Source organism: Gymnoscopelus microlampas (assembly GCF_963454915.1).
Source record: "Gymnoscopelus microlampas genome assembly, chromosome: 2".
NCBI classification, from domain to species: domain Eukaryota; kingdom Metazoa; phylum Chordata; class Actinopteri; order Myctophiformes; family Myctophidae; genus Gymnoscopelus; species Gymnoscopelus microlampas.
The window spans coordinates 14,497,042-14,516,473 of NC_139939.1; the positions used below are offsets into that span (position 1 = coordinate 14,497,042).

Here is a 19,432-nt window from a genome sequence, read left to right on the forward strand (position 1 = left end):
TTTGCGGCGCTTCACATGAAAAACTTGTAGAACCACTGCCATAAGGGTCTATTCGGTTCTGTACACTCAGAGTTTATCTCAGGATTTCAGTGTATGCAGCTATTAAAGGTGATGTGTTTTTGGGCTTAAGTATAAGATAAGATTCTGTATATCTGGTTTAGGGCTGTTTTTCCTTTTGTTCATTGTAATTCTGAACATGTTGCTTTCTCTTACAGATCCTTCCAACCAAACTCTCCTAAACAAACAAACAAAAGGCACTTTTAAGAGCCCCTCTCTCTCTCTCTCTCTCTCTCTCTCTCTCTCTCTCTCTCCCCCCCTCCCTCCCTCCCTTCCTCACCCCACACCTTACTCTTAGTGTGTGTGTGTTTACCCTTGTTTGTCTTATCTTTGTCTGTTATTTGTTGTTACCCGTCACCATGAGTGATTCAAAAGCTGTGGTTATGGAACTGGAAAGGAGTTTAAGTGCCGCAAAAGCGGCAGCTGTGGCTAGACGTCTAAATGACTTGATTCCTCCAGAGTCACAATGGAGAACACCGCCAACTCCAGCGAAGAAGGCAAAGGCACCTGGACCGACCGTAAGGTGGAAAAAGAGAGACAGCGATGGAAATGTCATCCCTGCAAGGCCAGGATCAACCAGAAATCAGGGTCAGTATTGTTATCCCATTAACTCAGTTAGACCTGAGGCCGATTCTAAAATCCACTTTAAAATTTCAAAAGCTTTTGCGATCCTCCCATCTGACCACTTAACCCGGCAGCCTATCTCAGCTGCCATGTGTTATGTCTCAGCTGTCATATGGGTGGATCGCATACATGAAGATACGTGAAGTGTCCACTTGACTTTGGGCAAGACACTGAACCCCTAACTGCTCCTGATGAGCAGATTGGTGCCTTGCTTTGCCGTCTGTCTTGATGTGTGTGAATGTAATAAACATTGAAAATCACTGTGGATATAACAACATTTACCTTGATAAGGCTTCCTTTAGAAGTGTGCCTTGCCAATGGACAGCTAGACATTTTTTTAAATCAACCTACAGCAATCATTCCTATTTGATTGCATATGCATAGGCGACTGAACTGTCCACATTATGGTTTGGGAAAAGTCTAATAGTCCTCAGGACAATAACCAGGCTGACACTAGTGTTACAGCAAATAGGATAGTATAGTTATATGGTTAGCTATAGTTTTTACAATTCATGCATTTAGCAGATGCTCTTAATCCTGAGCGACGTGACATTTTTGGCTGGTTGAAGACCAATCATGCTGCGGCATTCTAGACCATTTAGAAAGGCTTAAGTGCACATGCCGCGAGGCCAGTGAGGAGAGAGTAAATGTTGATGACAGTGTTTTTTTCCCTGTTATAGCTGGTCCAAGTCGGAAGGCTCATCCAGGTGGTTGCAGTCAGAAACCTGTTCCTCCCAAAGATTCTCCTGACACTAATGCTGAGGTCTCCTTTGCTCCAGATGCCGTTGGTGTGTATTTCATTAGTGCAAAGCAATATGTTCATAATATATTCTAATAATCTGTCATCGAGTTTGAATGTTAATTCATTGAATTGTTAAAAAATGTTTCTATTACACATTTACCAGAATAAATGTGCAACTAACCTTTTCACAGCCATTATTATACTTTTTATATTGTAAATGTAAAACATAACATAATGTTGTTTTTCAATATCCCATACTATCTTAACAGAGCGTTTCATACAAGAGCTCCAGCACTCCCTGAGCGTTGCATCGGCTGCCATCGAGGAAGCACCACCAACCCCAGCTCCTCTCCAGGCTTCCTCCGACTGGCGTACACGGAACCAATCTATTTTAGAGAGATGGCGGGCAGAGAGACCCCGGCTGATTAACCGCGTTGCAGCGAGGGCAGATGTAGGCACACACATGTGCCAACAGTGTGCCATCAGTCCATCTGCTGTCTGCTGTCATGGCTGTGAACCACGGCCATTCCTGTGTGCCGAATGTGACATCAAAATGCACACAGACACTAGAAACGTGATGCACAACAGGGATGCTATGACTGCCGGGTTCTTCCAGCCTTTGCCTCCAACCACCTGCATTGTAGATGAGGCTCATTGCCGTTGTGGTAAGTTCTTGTTTGTGAGTACACCATAACATATCCTCTCTGACTCATTCATCTCATTACTTTGACCACTAAACAATGCATTTTTTTGTCCTGTCTTACGGCCATGGAATCTTTTTAACCTTTCTCTTCTCACTATTTCCCATTGGACACAAATGATCTAAATTCAAATCTATGATCTTTTTCAGAGCGCTTTGTACCTGTGCGGATACCTGAAAATATCTGTTGTTGTGCATCGGATGCATTGAGGGTCAACCCAGGAAAGGCTGTTGCCGTGATCACAATGGATGGTAAGGATTTTTCTTTTTTTAAGCATCTTAAAAATATATTTTTACTTGGTAATTCCCACAAGGTTTGTCATAGGTGTATTTATGAAATCAAACGTATGCCTATTGACTAATTTATGCCACGCTAGGTTTTACATTACAGTGTGCGTGTCTTTGATTTTTCTAGGGCGATATGATCTCAGCATGCCTGACCTGAGTTGCGAGTCATGCCAAGCCACTTGGACTGCTGGAGTGCACGATCTCATTTGCAGTAACTACTGGCCTGCTGCACTTCATTTCGCAACACTTTATGACACAGATATATTTTTCTCATTTGAGAAAATGAAGATGGCTGCACCAGGACTGTCCTGCCAGGCATTTTTAAGAATGCTTGATCAGCGAACTGTTCACTTTGGTCGTGTGAGTATTTAATTTATTTAGCCTACAGTATATATTTTTTCTTTTTGTCATGTGCATTGAATGTGTTGCTTATTTATTGCCTGCCCATTATAAACTGTTGATATCCTTATTTTGAAATAGACAGGGAAGATCTCAACAGATGCCTTCCAGAAGAGCTACGTTCAGTGGGAAGTTGTACAGCATGAGGTCGAAAAACTCTGCACACATGGGTATGAGACACCAGGGGGAGCAGTTCTTCAACATTTAGAGTAGTAGAATAGTCCAGATTTTATCATCACTTTTGCTGCATTTTCCTCAAATTATTACCAGTTAGAATTCTAGTACAAGTCCCTGTCATTATTTTGTCTTAAATCAAGTTAGGATTGGATCAAAATTGGTTTTAAATTGGTTATAAATAGAATGAAACCACTTTCAACATCACTAACCCATCTCTCTCTCTCTCTAGGTCGTCCTCAATTGAGCCCTCCATCGTTGCTTCCAGTCATCCCGATTCTCCATACATCTGGCCAGCTCATTTAGAATTAAAATAATTTCATCCATGATAAATCACCATCACCTAAATACAAGACCAAACAATAAATGTTATATTCAGAAACAGTCAAGCTTTTAAATGAGTACAACCCCTGATCATTATGCAAGGGTCGGATGGCTCAGGGTAGAGGACAGAGTACAGCAGCTTGCAATGGGCCTGGTTTTCAAGATAAGCAACACCACACAGACACCCATGATTCTGCTCAAACAAGGGATTCAATTTGTTCTACTGCTATGCCACCAAAATGTGGAATGCCCCTACCAACAGTCATAAAAAAAAGTGTGACTCCTTACCCTCCTTCAAAACCGCTCGAAAAGAGCACTTACAGATGTCTGCTATTTGTAACTGGCCCCTGTAAAAAGTCTAAACTTATCACCCCACCCCCCAACTGTTGACTGTACACATTTTTCTTTATCACTAGTTGTATATGTTTTGCATATTATTGTATATTATTGTTTGTCTTTAAATGTCTTGATGAATTGAATACACAGGACCTCTATGGAAATAAGCCACATAGGCTTTTTTTTTTGCGTTAACCTTTTAGCATCCTTTTGTGAAAATAATATTAGTACCTCTGCTTTTTTTGCAAACTGTTAATAAAGTATTCAATCAAAAAGAAACCCATCACGTTTTTCACTGTTTATTCAATGAAAAAGAACAGTGATAAAAAATAAGTGATCATGTTACATTCTGCATTCATGTCAGAAATGTGTAGAACAGATGATGAGTGCAATAATATTCCATTCTGTGCAGGAATAATTTTTCAGGATTGTCATCTCTGTGACTGATAGCCCATTCAGTCCCAAACCATTTTAAATCCAAACAGATGTCACATATGTATCTTGAAATGTTCAATAATTCCCTAAATGTTTGACCTATTGTACTGTAGCATATGTAGAATTCATTTAATTAACAAACAATACAATACAGTAGAGTATCTATATCATATGCCATAGTTCTGTCATGTGAAGCAATCGTCTATGTGGATGATTTCACACAGTCCGTCAAACAAGATCATTCCAGTCATCTTTGAATAAACCAAATAGAAACCTAAGTAAAATCAACTTTGTGTTTGCGCAGACCCTCTGTTATGAAAGAGTTGTTTTGAGGACTCTCTCTGGTTCATTTCAACTCTGTCACTTTCATAATATAATCTTACAAATAAATATCTGCTAATCCAGCAGGTTTATTGCTTTGTAGTGTGAAAAAGTAGCCAGTATCAAGTATGTCAACTATAACAGAGGCAAATGACTGAATTTGATCTAGGCTGCATCTTAGTGAGAGTACTGTATAGGTTTTCACAGAACATCATTGGCTTTGTCAAATACTGGGAGGTGCGACAGAGTGATACAGAAGCCCTTAGCCTACATACTGTAATGCCACTATAGCCAGGATGTCATGACTCCTCTTTAGCAGACACTGGACAAATTGGTTGTTCTGAGGAAGCCACGGTTTCAAGTGACAATGCGGTCACAGGCAAAACCCAGATTCCATCCAGTGTTATAGCTGAACTACATTCATGTCAAAGGTATATAAAACAACCTTACATAAAATGTATAAAATCACATTCTGCCCATTACTGTACAAATTCCTCCTATAGTTTTATAACTTAACTAATAACTCAACACTGTGATGGCACTGCTTTTATTACTTTAACAACATAATAAAATAACTGTTCACTGTTCACACCATAGATATATATCTATGGTTCACACAATCAAACAAGCGTCTGTGTCCACTTGTCCTGTGCTCTCATTGGCTGTAACACATCACTGCTCACTGCTGGTCACAACAATGTCACTACACCACCACACCCTGAAGAAGGCGCAAGCCCACACGCGTTGGCGTTTTTTTTAATGTCTGTAGGCCAAATTTAATAACAGCCTTTTGCCTTTTGAATGTTAAATTGTTGCTGTCGGGTGGACACTGTATCTTCAAAACAGTAACTTTTCAGGAAATTAGAAATTAAGAAAAAGTCCTTTGGATACAATGTAGTTACACAGACACACTTAACCACTTTGACTTATACAAAATATTTTAAATATAGCATGGCGTTGTGAGCTTGCAGATCTGCTATTTTTGCAATATACCAAATAAAAACACATAAAAGGTTGAATTAATATTTCACGTATATGAGGTTTCTGCCCGACAGCGATGACATGATTTACTACATGATGATCGAAAGGTCTGCTAGAATATCTTTGCAGACAAATTTCATTTTCATCATTATTATATATTTTTTTAACTTAATTTAACCACGCACGTCATTAAGAACAAATTCTTATTTACAATGGTAATGACAGGACTGAAAAAAGTAAGGTCATTCAAGTTAAAAGCAGATAAAATTAAACACCAAATTACAAAATGCAGTCACAAGAAGATAAATAAAATAAAATAAAATAAATAAAAACAAGTAAGTAAGTAATAGAAACAAACAAAAACAACGCAAGGGTCATTCATTTGGCTAAATGTCTGACCGACATTTCTCAACATTTCTCTTAACATTTCTCCGAGAGAGGTCTTTAAAGGCTCACTTTGGGATAAAAGTGTCCAGTTTAAAAGTTTTTTCAAGGCCATCATTACGTTTTTTATTTACATGCTTTTCCAATACTTTTGATAAGCATGGCAAAACAAAGACAGGCCTATAACAGTTTGGATCAGCCTGATAGCCCACCTTGAAAAGAGGGTACAATACAGCTGCATTCCATGTGTGTGGGATTTCAGCTGTGTGGGACAGGTTAAAACATTTTGCAATGGGAGCTACAATGATGAAAAGGTTACATGTCGCCTTTCCGACGTTAACGAACCCTATACCTAACCCTAACCCTAACTGCACGCGGAAGCCACTAGTCGGAGTAGTGAGATGTCCGAAGGGAAGGCGGTTACCGATGAAAGGGTCCACCTCATCAGATCCTGGTGAGTTTTTTGGGGTTCAAAGTATCTCATTCAAAACCTCACTTATTAATAATGGCATTAAACAGCTCACAAAACAGATTCACACATGCATTATCTACAGTGGGAAACAGGCGGATTCTAAACCATTTTACCACGGTATTATGTATCCAAAAAGGCTGCAGTCTTTAGGAACACAGGAAGTAAAACAGACTTCAGGAAGATTCAGCCTCCTCGCAAATGCTGCTTTTATCATTTCAACAGAGAGACTTCCAAGTGCAAAAGTAAACGGCATGAACCCTAGGCAACACACGACAGGGTAAATGGTAACACAAGTTGAGTGCAACAAAAGCAATGTAGTGCTTCAAAGAAATGATACCAGGTAAACAGTCAAACTTAGCATCTGTTTAAACCAGCAGTGGTTCTCAAACTATAGGTCGCGACCCCAAGTGGGGTCACGGGAAGGTGTCCTTAAGTTGTGCATTGGCAAGTGAAAAAAAGAGGAACTGATTTTGCTGCTCATAAACGTTTCAGTGCCCCGATCTGGAATCGAACCCCGTTCTCCAGCTCAGCAGACCAGACAGGCAACAATCTGTGGTAAGAAAACTAGCTCGCTTGGGAGAGTGAGTCGTGGTCCAGTCTTTTGCGCCGTATAATTTATTTATTTCATTGAGGCAAGGCCTGGCTCCTAGCTATATCTCTGATATGCTGGAGCCGCACAGACCGATGCGCAACCTTAGATCCTCAGGTAGGGCCCTCTTGGGAGTTCCCTGGACTAACCTCGCCACCATGGGGCGATCAGGCTTTTGCGGCTAGCTAAGTCAGTGTCATCTTCTAAATCACTCTTGAAAACTCATTTGTAAACCAAGGCCTTTTCCTAGATTTTAGTTCTGTTATCCTCCACAGTGGTTGTCTCAATTGTGTTTCTTTCAATATATGTCCGCCCTACGGGCGGCCGGCCTGCTAGCCGCGTACGGGGCTCTAAGCGAGGGCGCGCTTATTTTGGGGGACCAAAATCGTGGGAATCGTTAATATATTAGCATTGTACTGACCTGAATGGAGTGTGGAAGCAGAAGACACGAAGGGGACGGTGATTTCAATGGCCGCCGCTTGGTGTTGTTTGGGCTGTGGCCGTCGGCGTTCGGTTGTACGCACGGTAAACGGTGCAAAAGTTTCCCCTTCCGGTAAGGTCGTAATGTGGTGAGTAGAATTAATTACAGTATGTGACGTGGAGGCAAGTATGTAGTGAGCAATGAGAAGTGCCCTACGACACCCGTAAATTCAGCGTGCACGTTGTGGCTAGTTTTGTCTTGAGAAGTCAGATGTAGTTGTTGTGTTTAGTCGAAATCAATGCTGTGGGTATGGCGTCAGCGGCGAGAGGTTGAAATGAATGGAATGGCTGTGTCGTCAGCGGTGGAAGTAGTATTTCTCCGATTATAAAGGTAGATATGTATGTACGTTTATGTTTTGGTTTGATTTTTGAAATTGACTATTGTTGTTGATCCCTGGATGTTTTTCCCTGGATCTTGACACTGTAAAGCACTTTGTAAACACTGTTTTTGAAAAGCGCTTTATAAATAAAGTTTATTATTATATTTAAAAAAAAGATAGGCCTACAAATCAGCAGGAATCACTGCTGTAATTTAATTTACTAATAAATATTTATATTCAAGGCCAACAATGTATGCTGTTGTTTTAAGATATTAATTTAGATAGAATCTATGGTCTAAACCAATGGTTCTAAAGGTGGGGTCCTGGGACCCTCAATGTTCCTTGACGGGGTTCCAAATGGACTCTTACAGGTCTGTAACTCTGAGAGTGAAACCACATGACACCAAATCTTAAGTTATGGGGGTGCTTGAAATGAAAAGGTTTGACATTTTTAGCATTTGTGGACAAACAAAAATAAATCTAAATAACAAACACATGCGAGCAAGAGACAAACATAGATCTGCATAGTGTAAATAGCATCTATCACAAAAGGTGACAAGACGAGATACAAGGATAGAGAGTATAAAGTATAAGTATAAATGAGTATAAGGCACTCTCCCTGACAATTATAGGTTCATAAAAGGTGTATTTTTAACACCTTTTTTAAAAGAATTGTTTCAAATGAACCTTTCATTGTGATTCAACCTCCATGTCAGGGGTGACTGCCTGGAACAAAAAAATAGAGAGAGAGAAAGAAGTGATTAGGTCAAATATTTTATGAACAAGAAAATGCAACACAATAAAATACAAATACAATTGTCAGAGAGAGGGGGGGAGAAGGAGAGAGAGAGAGAGGGGGGGGTAAGCGAAAGAGAGAAACAAATAAAGAGAATGAGGTTGGGTGAAACTGATGAAAACGAATAAGAAATAGCCGCTAAAATAATAACGTAATAAAAAACAAAACAATGGACATGTAGTAACAAAAGAGAAACAGACATACCATTTGCTGAATCATGGTGTTATTGACTGGAGTCAGCTTTTTTCCACTTCAGATGTCGGATCACCTGTTGATAGTGGTATTCCTATGATACACACAAGCACACACAAAAATGCACGCCACGCACAAACACAACGCAAAATGTCCGCTATGAGAATCAGAAATACAAGTGAATTCTAAAAAGGAAGACAGCGATGAAATGTTGTTCATCGTTGAGAAATCCTTTTAGCAGACCACGAGACCAGCATAATGTTAATCAGATAAAAGACACACATATTTTATGAAAGCTCTCTAGAATTGTGTTGGTGTTGCTTTCGTTGCCACAGTGAGGTGAAATAAGAAATACAGAGAAAAATAGTCACTTTTTTACAGTGTGATGGAAACCATTAGGACTTGCCTTCATTTCCATTCCCTGGTTTAGATGCATGTTCAGTTGGAGCTGCTGAATACAGAGGAAAAGATCAGTTTTGCTTCACGTTATTAAGACTGGTTACAAGTTAGGAAATCAACACCAGCTTCAATCACGATAATTCATGTCCCGAATTTCCATTGGTTTTGTGAGGATACTGGTCAGATATACCAGAGACTGAAAGGTCACTCCACACCATTTCACAACTCTGTTGTATTGTTGTAATGTAAGTTCCGAGACAGTATTTATAAGGGCTCTAATAGTAGGAAAATCGGCCCTAAGTGCAAAAGAAGTCTAGAATTATCTGAGCGATACTTTCTTAAGGCCGGTCCATACTCCTTCCGACCGCCACCGCCTGTTCAGGAAGGTCCGGTTCAACTATAAAATGACGTCACTTGCAACTTCTTATCTAAGCGATACTTTCTTAGGAAAGAGCTCCGTTATGTCTCCAGCAGAATAGGAGATCTCAAGAGCTGATCTAACCTGTTGGGACATTCAGAGGAAATAGAGATGTGTTGTTCTTTACAGAACAAGCGTATTAAAGGGAGGGTAAGTGATTTATTTTGGTTAAAACAAAAAGGTTTTTATTCAAAAAAGGTTGAAGCACTATGTAGAGTGTTTGTTCAGTAACAGGAGTATCGCTGTCTCTCCCAAGGAAGCTTTTGAAAGGAAAGTAAATAAATTCCGTCCGTTCTCTAGATATCTCATGGGTGGCAAAACTTGCACCGGAAGTTTGGTGAATTACATTGCAGTGGATGGAGCCGGCTGGAGCAGCTCATGAACAAACATTATTTCTGAATGATTGAGACCATTGTAAAATAATCACTTCTGGAAAATAAAAGAAAACATATCACACATTTTTTTCCTGCAGTCTTGTTTTTCAATGTACACTCTACATGATTTTATTTAGGTATCCAAAGAGCAGAGAGAGTAAGATTCTCACTGGGCTGTCAGTGAGAATGTGAGCTGTCAACAGGTGTTGACTGGTTGATTGGCAGACAGCTGTCAATCAGTGACTGACTGTCAATCAGTCTATCAACAGCTGAGATTTTATGGCTGCCCAGTGAGAATCTTACTCTCTCTGCTCTTTGGATTGTGATATCGCCCCAGTCCTAACACCGATGGCTGTTATGCTCATCCCCATGAATAACAGGGCCGTAGGAATGGGGGGGGACGGGGGGGGATTCGTCCCCCGTGGGCCGCGGAGCGGCCTCGCGTGGCCCGCGAACCGGTATTTGGGCCGCGAACCGGTATTTGGGCCGTGAGACCACGGGGAAAAAGAGGAGGAAAAAAAAAACTCAAATTAGGCCGGCACTAGGACCCCGCGGCCGCTGCCTGGAAGGGAGGGCTGCTGGCTGCTGTGTGAGCTGCTTGAAGTTGGTAGTGTGTGTGCATCAGCTGGGCCCAGATCGTCAGCTGGGCCCACCCCCCCTCTACATTTTTTGGTACCGAATTAACCGAATTAAAGTAATAAAAAACGGAAATAAAAGGGGAATAACCGCGAAAAACCACGAAATAAAAGAGGAATAACAGCGAAAACCCGAAAAAAAATCGCGAAGCGTGCGCGCGCACTGGTCACACATGCACGTGTGCCGCTCGTGCATGTGGGCCGGTACAAATATATCCCCCCCAACTAGGAATAGCTTCCTACGGCGCTGATGGATACTATATTATTTTTATAATGACAATACTTTTTAATTATTAATGCAGCTATACATTAGTTGGAGGTTCAACCCCAGACCAACTCACATCACAAACTGATCAAAGAATGTTGTCAAACTCACTCACCTTCAACATCACCCTGAGGCGTAGACCGACACAAAGAAATCATCTTCATGAAATCATTCTTTAAACGATCTGAGATTAAATTCAAACACAGTGATAACATAAGATAACACAACAGTGATATGCAGAGGTGGAAAGTACATTTACTCGGTTTTACAGTACTTTTACTTTACTTGAGTATTTCCATCTTGTTTTATACTGCTCCACTACATCTCAGAGGCAAATATTTAACTTTTTACTCCACTACAATTATTTGACAGCTTTAGTAACTAGTTACTTTGCAAATTTAGATTATTACAAAACATGCATTAACCAATTAAGCCCCATTTTATACTTTGTCTATTCGAGAACAGCCGATCTACAAGTTCGTACCGTGTCACAATCTGCGATTTAAAAAAAAAGTGTTAAAGATTTTGAAAACTTTCAGTACTTTTACTTTGGCACTGTCAGTATATTTTTACTTTTAGTAAAATAATGAATACATACCGTTACTTGCAATAGTATTTCTACGGTATATAGTGCTATTGCTACTTTTACTTACACTTACAGTATAACATTAACGTATGTACAGTGGCAACTGACTAAACATTCTGATGTGAAGTTTGCTTGTGAAATTGCATGTACACTGTAGCTTTGCAATCATGTTGTATGTTATATCTAACTTAAAATCAATAGAGAAACTTACAACGAAATATCACACCCAGCACCACCAAACTGACTACAAGGATGAGAGCGAAGATAATGCCAACAATCCCTCCCACTGATGTTTTTCCTTAAGAGAGAGAGAAAGAGAGAGAGAGAGAGAGAGAGAGAGAGAGAGAGAGAGAGAGAGAGAGAGAGAGAGAGAGAGAGAGAGAGAGAGAGAGAGAAAACAATTTATTACTGGATTTAATTTGCTTTCTAGTCAGTTAATTTCACCTAAATTTGGGTCTGTCAAATTTAGGTGTGTGTCTGTTGATTGTTTTTGTGTGAATTAGGTCAGTGGTCCTTGAAGGGGTTCCCTAGCTAAATTAGTTAATATAGAATCACAATCAGTTTAACCGTTTTAACCCAATTGTATACTTCGTCTATTCAATTGCCTATCTACAAGCTTGTAGATCTGCTATTTAAAAAACCAACAAATTTGAAACATCTTCTATATTTTTATTTATTTATACCAAAATACAATCTTCTCGTACGGGGATCCCTGGTACAAAATATTTTCAGATGGGGTCTGCGGCCAAATAAATATGAATTTGGGGGTCCTTGACTTGAAAAGGTTCGAGAGACAAAATAATTGTCAAACGCTCAACAGTGCAGTGTAAGACAGTGATTTAATTTCTACACGTCATGGAGTAGACTACATCTCCTACCTTCATTAAACGGGTTGTCACGGGGATCACTCTGCTCCACACTGACTAGGTTCTTCATTTCACAAAAGAATTTGTGAACCTTCTTCCCCTTGTCATCGTTGGTGATATCCCAGCGTTCAGGATTCTCTCCAGAGTCAGACACATTCCATTTCCCTTCATCGTTCTTCCAGCGATAGCTGATCGAACCTGAATCTTTGATGTCCCCTTGACAGACGAGTGTGCAGCTGGTAGAGTCAGGTGAACAAGCCAGTGGCTTGACCTCCACCGATGGCTTTGGGACTTTCTCTGTTGTGGAAAAAGAATGAACGCAGCTCAGATTTACTGGTGATTAGGGCTTTCGCAATCATGATTCACAATGAATTGCCATGTAAATAATTGCGATTGAAGTTGTTATTGTTTATTATTTGGCTTTCAATATTGGAATATAAATAAAAAATAAATTTCTGCTTGCCTTTTAGGCTTTGTAAATAAAAATTGCACTGGGCACTTGGGCAGAAATGAAATAAATTCAATTTAGAAAGAAAGGACTGACAATGACCGGTCTGGTACCCATAATCAAAATAGGCCAGAAAAAGGGCATTCATTTAATACTTTTATACCTACAAATATTTTCCAAAATAGCTGAAATAACCGATCTACAAGCTTATAGATCGGCTATTTTCGATAATGGGGTTATCTCAAATAATTATGATTTAGACAATTATGTATAAATTGTGAGAGGCCTACTGGTGATGTCTGCAATCAGAATATTTTGATGAGGAAAACACAATGTTGTCTGGTTGTGTGATCTTCCTCACTTAACAGTTACAGTGCAGATAGATACACAAAGGCAGAGTACGGTGACTTTTAAATTCTTCCTATTAATTTTCTTTGGAAGCAAGCAGGTGCCAGGGCGGCAATCGCGAAGGATTGTGGGACTGAGCAGGTGAGGAGAGTCGATCGTTTCAACTTCGGCAAATGGGAAGCAAATTTAGCTGGGTGCCAAGTGCCAACCAATCAGATTATTGAGCTTCTAGGACAGTGGTTCCTAACCTGTGGCCCGGGGGCCCACTTGTGGGCCGTGAGGATATTGCAAGTGGGCCCCTGAATAATTGGACAACACACTAAGACTTTAATGATAATATTATGATTCATATTTTATCGATTATCAATAAAGAACATTCATAAGTAAAAATTCTAACCATTAAAATTATATTTTTTCTTGTTTGTTTGTTTGTTTGTTGGCTAAGACAAGACTCTTCTTAAGACTGGACAGACGTGTATTAAAAAATGTGGATATTATGATAGAAGTACAACACATATCCATAACATGGAAACTTCACAGGAGGACACAATGCATACTTACTGATGACTTCAACTCTGTAAATCTGGCTCTGCAGTCGGCCGTTGACCTCCACAGAATATGATCCACTGTCTTCTATGGCCATATTTTTGATGACCAACCTTCCAGTTGTCTTATTCAATTCTGTGCGTTCTTTATATGTCCCATAGTAATCCACATCAGGACCAAACCCCTCATCCCATTCTGCCACCTTATTGGGGCCATGTTTCCATAGGAAGCCAGAGATGTTCTCAGTAACAGAGTTGGCATCTGGGTGCATTTCATGGACCGCTCCCCATGGTAGGTATTCTGTGTGGAGAGAATACGTTCAAGTTGAACAGTTAACAGTTAAGCAATGCAACCCTTGCGTCCCTATTCTGGGGCATACATTTGGCAAAAATAGAAGATGTACAAGCTCACTATGCATCGCTTTGCAACGTATTTTGAGCATTTAGATTGGCTATTTCCAGCAAAGACATATGGTGTAGAGGGAAATAGGAGCTCTCCCAGTGTTGATTTTGACAGGACATTTTTATTTAGATTTAGTCATAGTCTTTTGAATAAAATTCCATTTAGTCATATTTTAGTCATCTGAAATGTTTTAGTTTTTGTCTAGTTGACTAAATATCATGTTGATTTAGTCGACTAAAATGTTTTTTGGTGTCGTAATGGCTGATTTTACACTTGGTCGCATGCTGAAAATAGACGATTTGCTATTTTCGGAGAGTAACACCCGAGCACAACCGAACATAAAATGAATTGTCTTTTAGTTCTACTGGATCGTTCCTCACTAACATTTTAGTCTAGTTTGTATTTGTTGACGAAATTGTCAATATATTTAGTCTAGTTTTAGTCATCGTAGCTTAGTTTTTATTTCCTTTTTATTTCGTTTTTATCAGTGAAAAAAGATAGTCAACAAACATTTTTCGTCATAGTTTTAGTCAACAAAATCAACACTGAGCTGTCCCTCCCAGTAGTAGGGCTAGTTCAGGTTATATGGGACAGCTATTACTGTGTAATAATGATTTCATATCTATTGGTTGCAAACATGGTGATTATTGGATTGGTTCACAGCACCTATCTTCTTGTAAAAGTGCTGTCTTGTCATTGGTTTATTGATGGTCCCCTCGCACCCCTATTAACCACAGCATTTTGTATGGAGGAGGTTTTTTAGCCATTTCAAATCTTCTTTTTCGCTCTACACCAAATTGCCAATCTACAAGCTCACAATGTGTTGCAATATACTGTAAGCTTATAGATCCGCTATTTTGCACCTATTTTCACTGAATGTTCACCTATTATGACAGGGAGTGATTGGGTTCATATGGTTAACTAAGAGGTAAATGTTAACGTTAATTATTGTCTTTCTAATCAGTACAGTACAGTTGTAAAATGTGGACATTATATAGACGTACAACACATACTGTATCATAACAGTTATACTTCACCGGAGGACACAATGCATACTTACTGATGACTTCAACTCTGTAAGTCTTCTGTAGTCGGCCGTTGACCTCCACAGAATATAAACCACTGTCTTCCATGGTCATATTTTTGATGACCAACTTTACAGTTTCTTTATTCAATTCTGTGCGTTCTTTGTATGTCCCATAGTAATCCACATCAAGACCATAGTTCTCATCCCATTCTGCCACCTTATTGGGGCCATGTTTCCATAGGATGCCAGTGATGGTTTCAGTAATAGAGCCCTTATCTGGATGCAATTCAAGGCTCCGGTCCAGTGGTATGGATTTCACTTCTTGTTGGGCTGTGTGGAGAAATTAACGTCAGTAAAGTTGAACAGATAAAGCAGTCAATAATGAAATATAGTAGAATGAGGGATTTAGCAGCAAAAATATAACAGACTAAAACTAAAGTAAACCAAAATTCAACCGTAGCATAAACACAATCCCAAAGATCCAACGATGCGTACAGCAGGAGACGTGCCATGTTCATTTCAGTACAATGTAGAATTATGTAAAAACGTACATTAGCTTCATACAAAAAATGACTATTAGCAAAGAAAACACAGTTTTTACATTATAATCAAATCAAATCAAACTTTATTTATAAAGCACACAGACAAATATGTACATTGTTGTTAAAACACATTAGGGGATCAGGTGCAATTAAAAGCCAAAAAGAATAGGTGGGTTTTAAGTAGGGATCTGAAAACCTCAATGGACTGGGCAGATGGGATATGGGGAGAGGCAGTCTTATTACTAGTCTTTGGAACGACCAGTAGCAACTGATCGGCAGACCTCAGAGCCCTGGCAGGGGTGTATGGTTCCAGGAGCTCAGTGAGGTACAGCGGAGCTAGCCCAATTAAAGAGGACCAGTCAAGTGAGGCCAAGACAGGACTGGTGTGCTCACGTCTTTTTGTGCCAGTGAGAAGGCGAGCTGCAGTAGCCTGGCATCGCCAGACTAATATCACTGCGTAGATAGTCTGGAATCTCTGTGTGGAACCTGCATTTCCGAGGGGCAAATTCAAAAAATGCCTCTGGTGATAAACCCGCCCCATATTTGCTCACAACTTCGGAAGGAGAGAAATCCAATCTCTATTGAGAGGGGCCAGACCTAATCTACAGAGGGCAATTTCTTTTGCAATGGCAGATTCGTCTGGAACCAGGCTAGAGCCGCAGCATTTTGGACCAACTGTAGGCGCCTGAGAGATGACTGCTCTAAACCGGTGTACAGGGAATTGCAGTATGAGGAAATAAAGGCATGAATATCTCTTTAGTTGTTGTCGGGGGTGATGGGCCTTAACCTTGGCAAGAAGTCAGAGTTGGTGACTTATTTCAGTGACCATTAGGCTACATTCAGCATTGTTCTCCTTGAAGCATGCATTTGGGCGATTTAGCCTTTTTGTTGAATACAACCAATCCTGCTATGGGTTGCTGGTTTTTGAATAAGACACCTATTTTAAGAAATAATGTATCATGCTAATCACTTATTAATGGTCTAAATATATTATTAAATGCAATTTATTATGCAACCATGCATTTCCCTACAAACAGTTATTTTTTATATAAACTGGGTGCTGCATGGGATTGGGTGGGTGTGGGACTGTTGTACTATAATGTCATTGTGAGAGAGGCCATGCAGGGGAATTCCAACATCTGTGGAAGTGAAGGCTGAAGTGAAGGAGAAATTGATCATAATATACAGTATATTTGAACAATATAGTCAATAACCATAATATTATAATCAATCATGTAGACTAGGGGTGCAACAGTTAATCAAACCAATCAATTTCATCGAGTATTTGAAGACGAAAAACATATTTTTATGTAAAATAATCGTGAGCTTGTAGATCTGCTATTTTTATAATCAGGCTTAAGAGGTCACTTCTTTCCAGTTTCCACCTAGTTTTTTTTTTTTAAATAAAATGTGCCTCTATAGCCTACAATGAAATAGCCTATAAAATAGCTACATGGAAGAAGAAAAAAACATTATTTTGAATGTGCTTCTCAATTAGGCATTCAGGCCTACTTGAAAATAAAAACTGATAGAATAATCAATAGAATAATCAGCTATAAGGTAATCGATAGTAGCAGGCAGCCCTAATGTTGAACTCACTCACACTTAACTTTGCGCTAGACTACTGAAGTGAAATGTAGTCCGCATGGTGACACTCAGCCGGTCTGCCCGTTAACCGGTCGTACCGTTATATAGCGGAAAACAGCCTCCAACAGAGTCCACTCAAAAACGTGTTTTTCTGGGTTTATCATATTACTGACAAACAGGGTCGGGTGTGTAGGGTATTGTGTCCATGTTGTAGCTTAAATGTAAATGTTTTAAACTAAAGCACCATACCTGATGCTATGCTGAGAAGAACAGCCGCTGCCAACAGACACACACACATGTTGATGATAACTCCCTCTGATTCATGGGCTACACCCGCCTGTTGAGCTTACAGTCCCGGGCATTGTCTTCAGCGGTGGAGAACGAGCACTTTACATCTCATGAAGGCTACACATAACCTTCTATTGATAGTTTTACCAGTTTTTCATTAACTGTGACACTTATCTCTCTAATGTGACTTCTCTGATCGCTCTGACTGTGATCTATATGTTAGAGCAAGAAAATAAAAAAGCGGACCGTGCCCTGCTTGGCTGTCCCACTCCCACAATTCCTCTTGCTCCGGATAGGATAGGCAAAAGAGAGGAAACAGTGTTGCCAGATTTTGCGAGAGGAATAAGCAACCTGGTCTATGAAAGGATTCAGGATAGGTGGTGGGCAATAGTGACATTTGGGCACCTCGATGTACTATGCTATTCTGTCCAAAATGTTAAAAAAAATATTATTTGAAAAATGGTCTCTCTCATGTAATGTAAAGTATACATGATGTGAACATGCACGGTACATAATGATGATAATATCATTAATAATAATAATAAGGTTAAGTGTAATAATAATAATAATAATAATAATAATAATAATAACAATAATAACAATAATAACAATAATAATAATAATAGTAATGTAAAGTCTACATGATGTTAACATACACGGTACATCATTATCAGACTTAAAGGGATATTTCACTTTCAAAAAAACTTTGGGTCATTTTATCGCCTACTCAGGCTTTTGTGAGCCCCCCAGACCGTTTTTAATTTGCTTGATTTAGTATTTAGATATTGGATATTCATTTTATCAGACACACCCCCTTCCTATACAAACCCATTATAACTTCAAACTCCATTTTTAACCTGTTAGATTCATCAAAAACAGCCGTCCTTGGTTCTGCTGACTCACCCTGCCCTCCTAATGCGTGAGGGGGCCGTGTTTTTTCGATTACTTTTTTCATTTATTTTATTACATTTTTTATTGTATTTTTTTTTTTTCATTTTCCAAAAAATATATTAAAAATAAATGAAAAAAGTTATCGAAAAAACACGGCCCCCCCACGTATTAGCAGGGTGAGTCACCAGAAGCAAGGACGGGTGTTTTTGATGAATCTATCATGTTAAAAATGGAGTTATAATGGTTTGTATAGGAAGGGGGCGTGTCTGATAAAATGAATATCAAATATCTAAATACTGAATCAAGCAACTTAAAAACTGTCAACTTAATTTCCCTTTAATTGTATCCTTCAACTTCTTGTTTATGCTGGATATGCAGGTTTTGTAGCAATTTAAATAGACCTTACTTGTAATAGACCTTAATTATAGACCTTAATTGTTGAATGTTTAAGCGTGTTCTAATCATGTATACTTTACTTTACTTAAAAACATTAACATTTTGGACAAAATAGCCAATTTTACAAAGCTAGCTCGCCATATTTAGCTAATTGTCTCAATATTTGTCTGTTGAGAGATTTGAGACTGCTACCAGACTACCTGTTGCCTCCAAGTGATGCTGCAGCTTGGATGTCTTCATACTGTTGATTCAATTGACAGTGTGAGCACTATCATCAGTGTTGTATACATTAAATGCGTTTTGTTGTTGTTTTGTTTACTCATTATCTTCGCTAATACTATGTTGGATTTATGTTAATTTGTATTTTCAGACATTTAAACTTGAAAAAATAAATACATTTTCCTATCACACAAACATGTGGTGGTCCCCCTGTAGTAACGCTGAGGACCCCCTAGGGGTCCCGGATCCCCTGTTTAAGACCCATGGCCTAGGACTTGATTGATTGATTGATTGATTGATTGATTGATTGATTGACAAAAATGCAAAATGTGTATTGTTGACTTTATCAAAGAAACAAAAACCCTCTGTAAAACGCAGCTTAGGAGGCTGAATACGGTTTGATACCGCTTTCTTCCACACTCCATACCTCTAGAAAAGAGAGTGCTATCTTTTATTGTGAGTTTCTACACCTTATCTCTAAATCTTATCAATTTACAATTGAAACATTTAAGATGCTCTTATCCAGATTGACTTACGATTTATAAAACATATTTTGTTGTAGGACTCTTTACTGTTCCACT

The 19,432-nt window shown here is 39.2% G+C and overlaps 2 protein-coding genes across 3 annotated transcripts; one reads left to right on the top strand and one right to left on the bottom strand.

Annotated features, from left to right (window-relative positions):
• Nucleotides 1-3,846, top strand: LOC311064642 (uncharacterized protein). Its single transcript, XM_084084552.1, has 7 exons — nt 1-645; nt 1,362-1,469; nt 1,693-2,088; nt 2,274-2,375; nt 2,539-2,771; nt 2,892-2,980; nt 3,217-3,846. The coding sequence occupies exons 1-7, from the start codon at nt 417-419 to the stop codon at nt 3,299-3,301; spliced, it is 1,242 nt and encodes a 413-aa protein (XP_083940678.1). The 5' UTR covers nt 1-416; the 3' UTR covers nt 3,302-3,846.
• A 3,264-nt stretch (nt 3,847-7,110) lies between these two features.
• Nucleotides 7,111-17,605, bottom strand: LOC311057979 (SLAM family member 5-like). Of its 2 annotated transcripts, none has more exons than XM_084075209.1 (8): nt 17,307-17,605; nt 14,962-15,258; nt 13,515-13,799; nt 12,170-12,454; nt 11,506-11,589; nt 10,821-10,889; nt 9,017-9,065; nt 7,111-8,348 (listed from the first exon to the last, which is right to left on the bottom strand). In XM_084075209.1, the coding sequence occupies exons 1-8, from the start codon at nt 17,353-17,355 to the stop codon at nt 8,339-8,341; spliced, it is 1,128 nt and encodes a 375-aa protein (XP_083931335.1). In that variant the 5' UTR covers nt 17,356-17,605; the 3' UTR covers nt 7,111-8,338. The 2 variants fall into 2 exon arrangements, with proteins under 2 accessions (XP_083931335.1, XP_083931334.1); XM_084075208.1 differs by having other exon boundaries at nt 7,112-8,348; nt 11,503-11,589.
• Between the last annotated feature and the right edge of the window lie 1,827 nt (nt 17,606-19,432).

Bases quoted from the DNA above. Each gene is read 5' to 3' on its own strand.
- LOC311064642 (XM_084084552.1), top strand. From the start codon at position 417: ATGAGTGATTCAAAAGCTGTGGTTATGGAACTGGAAAGGAGTTTAAGT. The intron at 646-1,361 runs GTCAGTATTGTT...TCCCTGTTATAG, and splicing joins AGGATCAACCAGAAATCAGG to CTGGTCCAAGTCGGAAGGCT. The intron at 2,981-3,216 runs GTATGAGACACC...CTCTCTCTCTAG, and splicing joins GAAAAACTCTGCACACATGG to GTCGTCCTCAATTGAGCCCT.
- LOC311057979 (XM_084075208.1), bottom strand. From the start codon at position 17,355: ATGTGTGTGTGTCTGTTGGCAGCGGCTGTTCTTCTCAGCATAGCATCA. The intron at 15,259-17,306 runs GTATGGTGCTTT...TTCTCCACACAG, and splicing joins TCTTCTCAGCATAGCATCAG to CCCAACAAGAAGTGAAATCC. The intron at 11,590-12,169 runs GTAGGAGATGTA...CTCTCTCTTAAG, and splicing joins TGACAACCCGTTTAATGAAG to GAAAAACATCAGTGGGAGGG.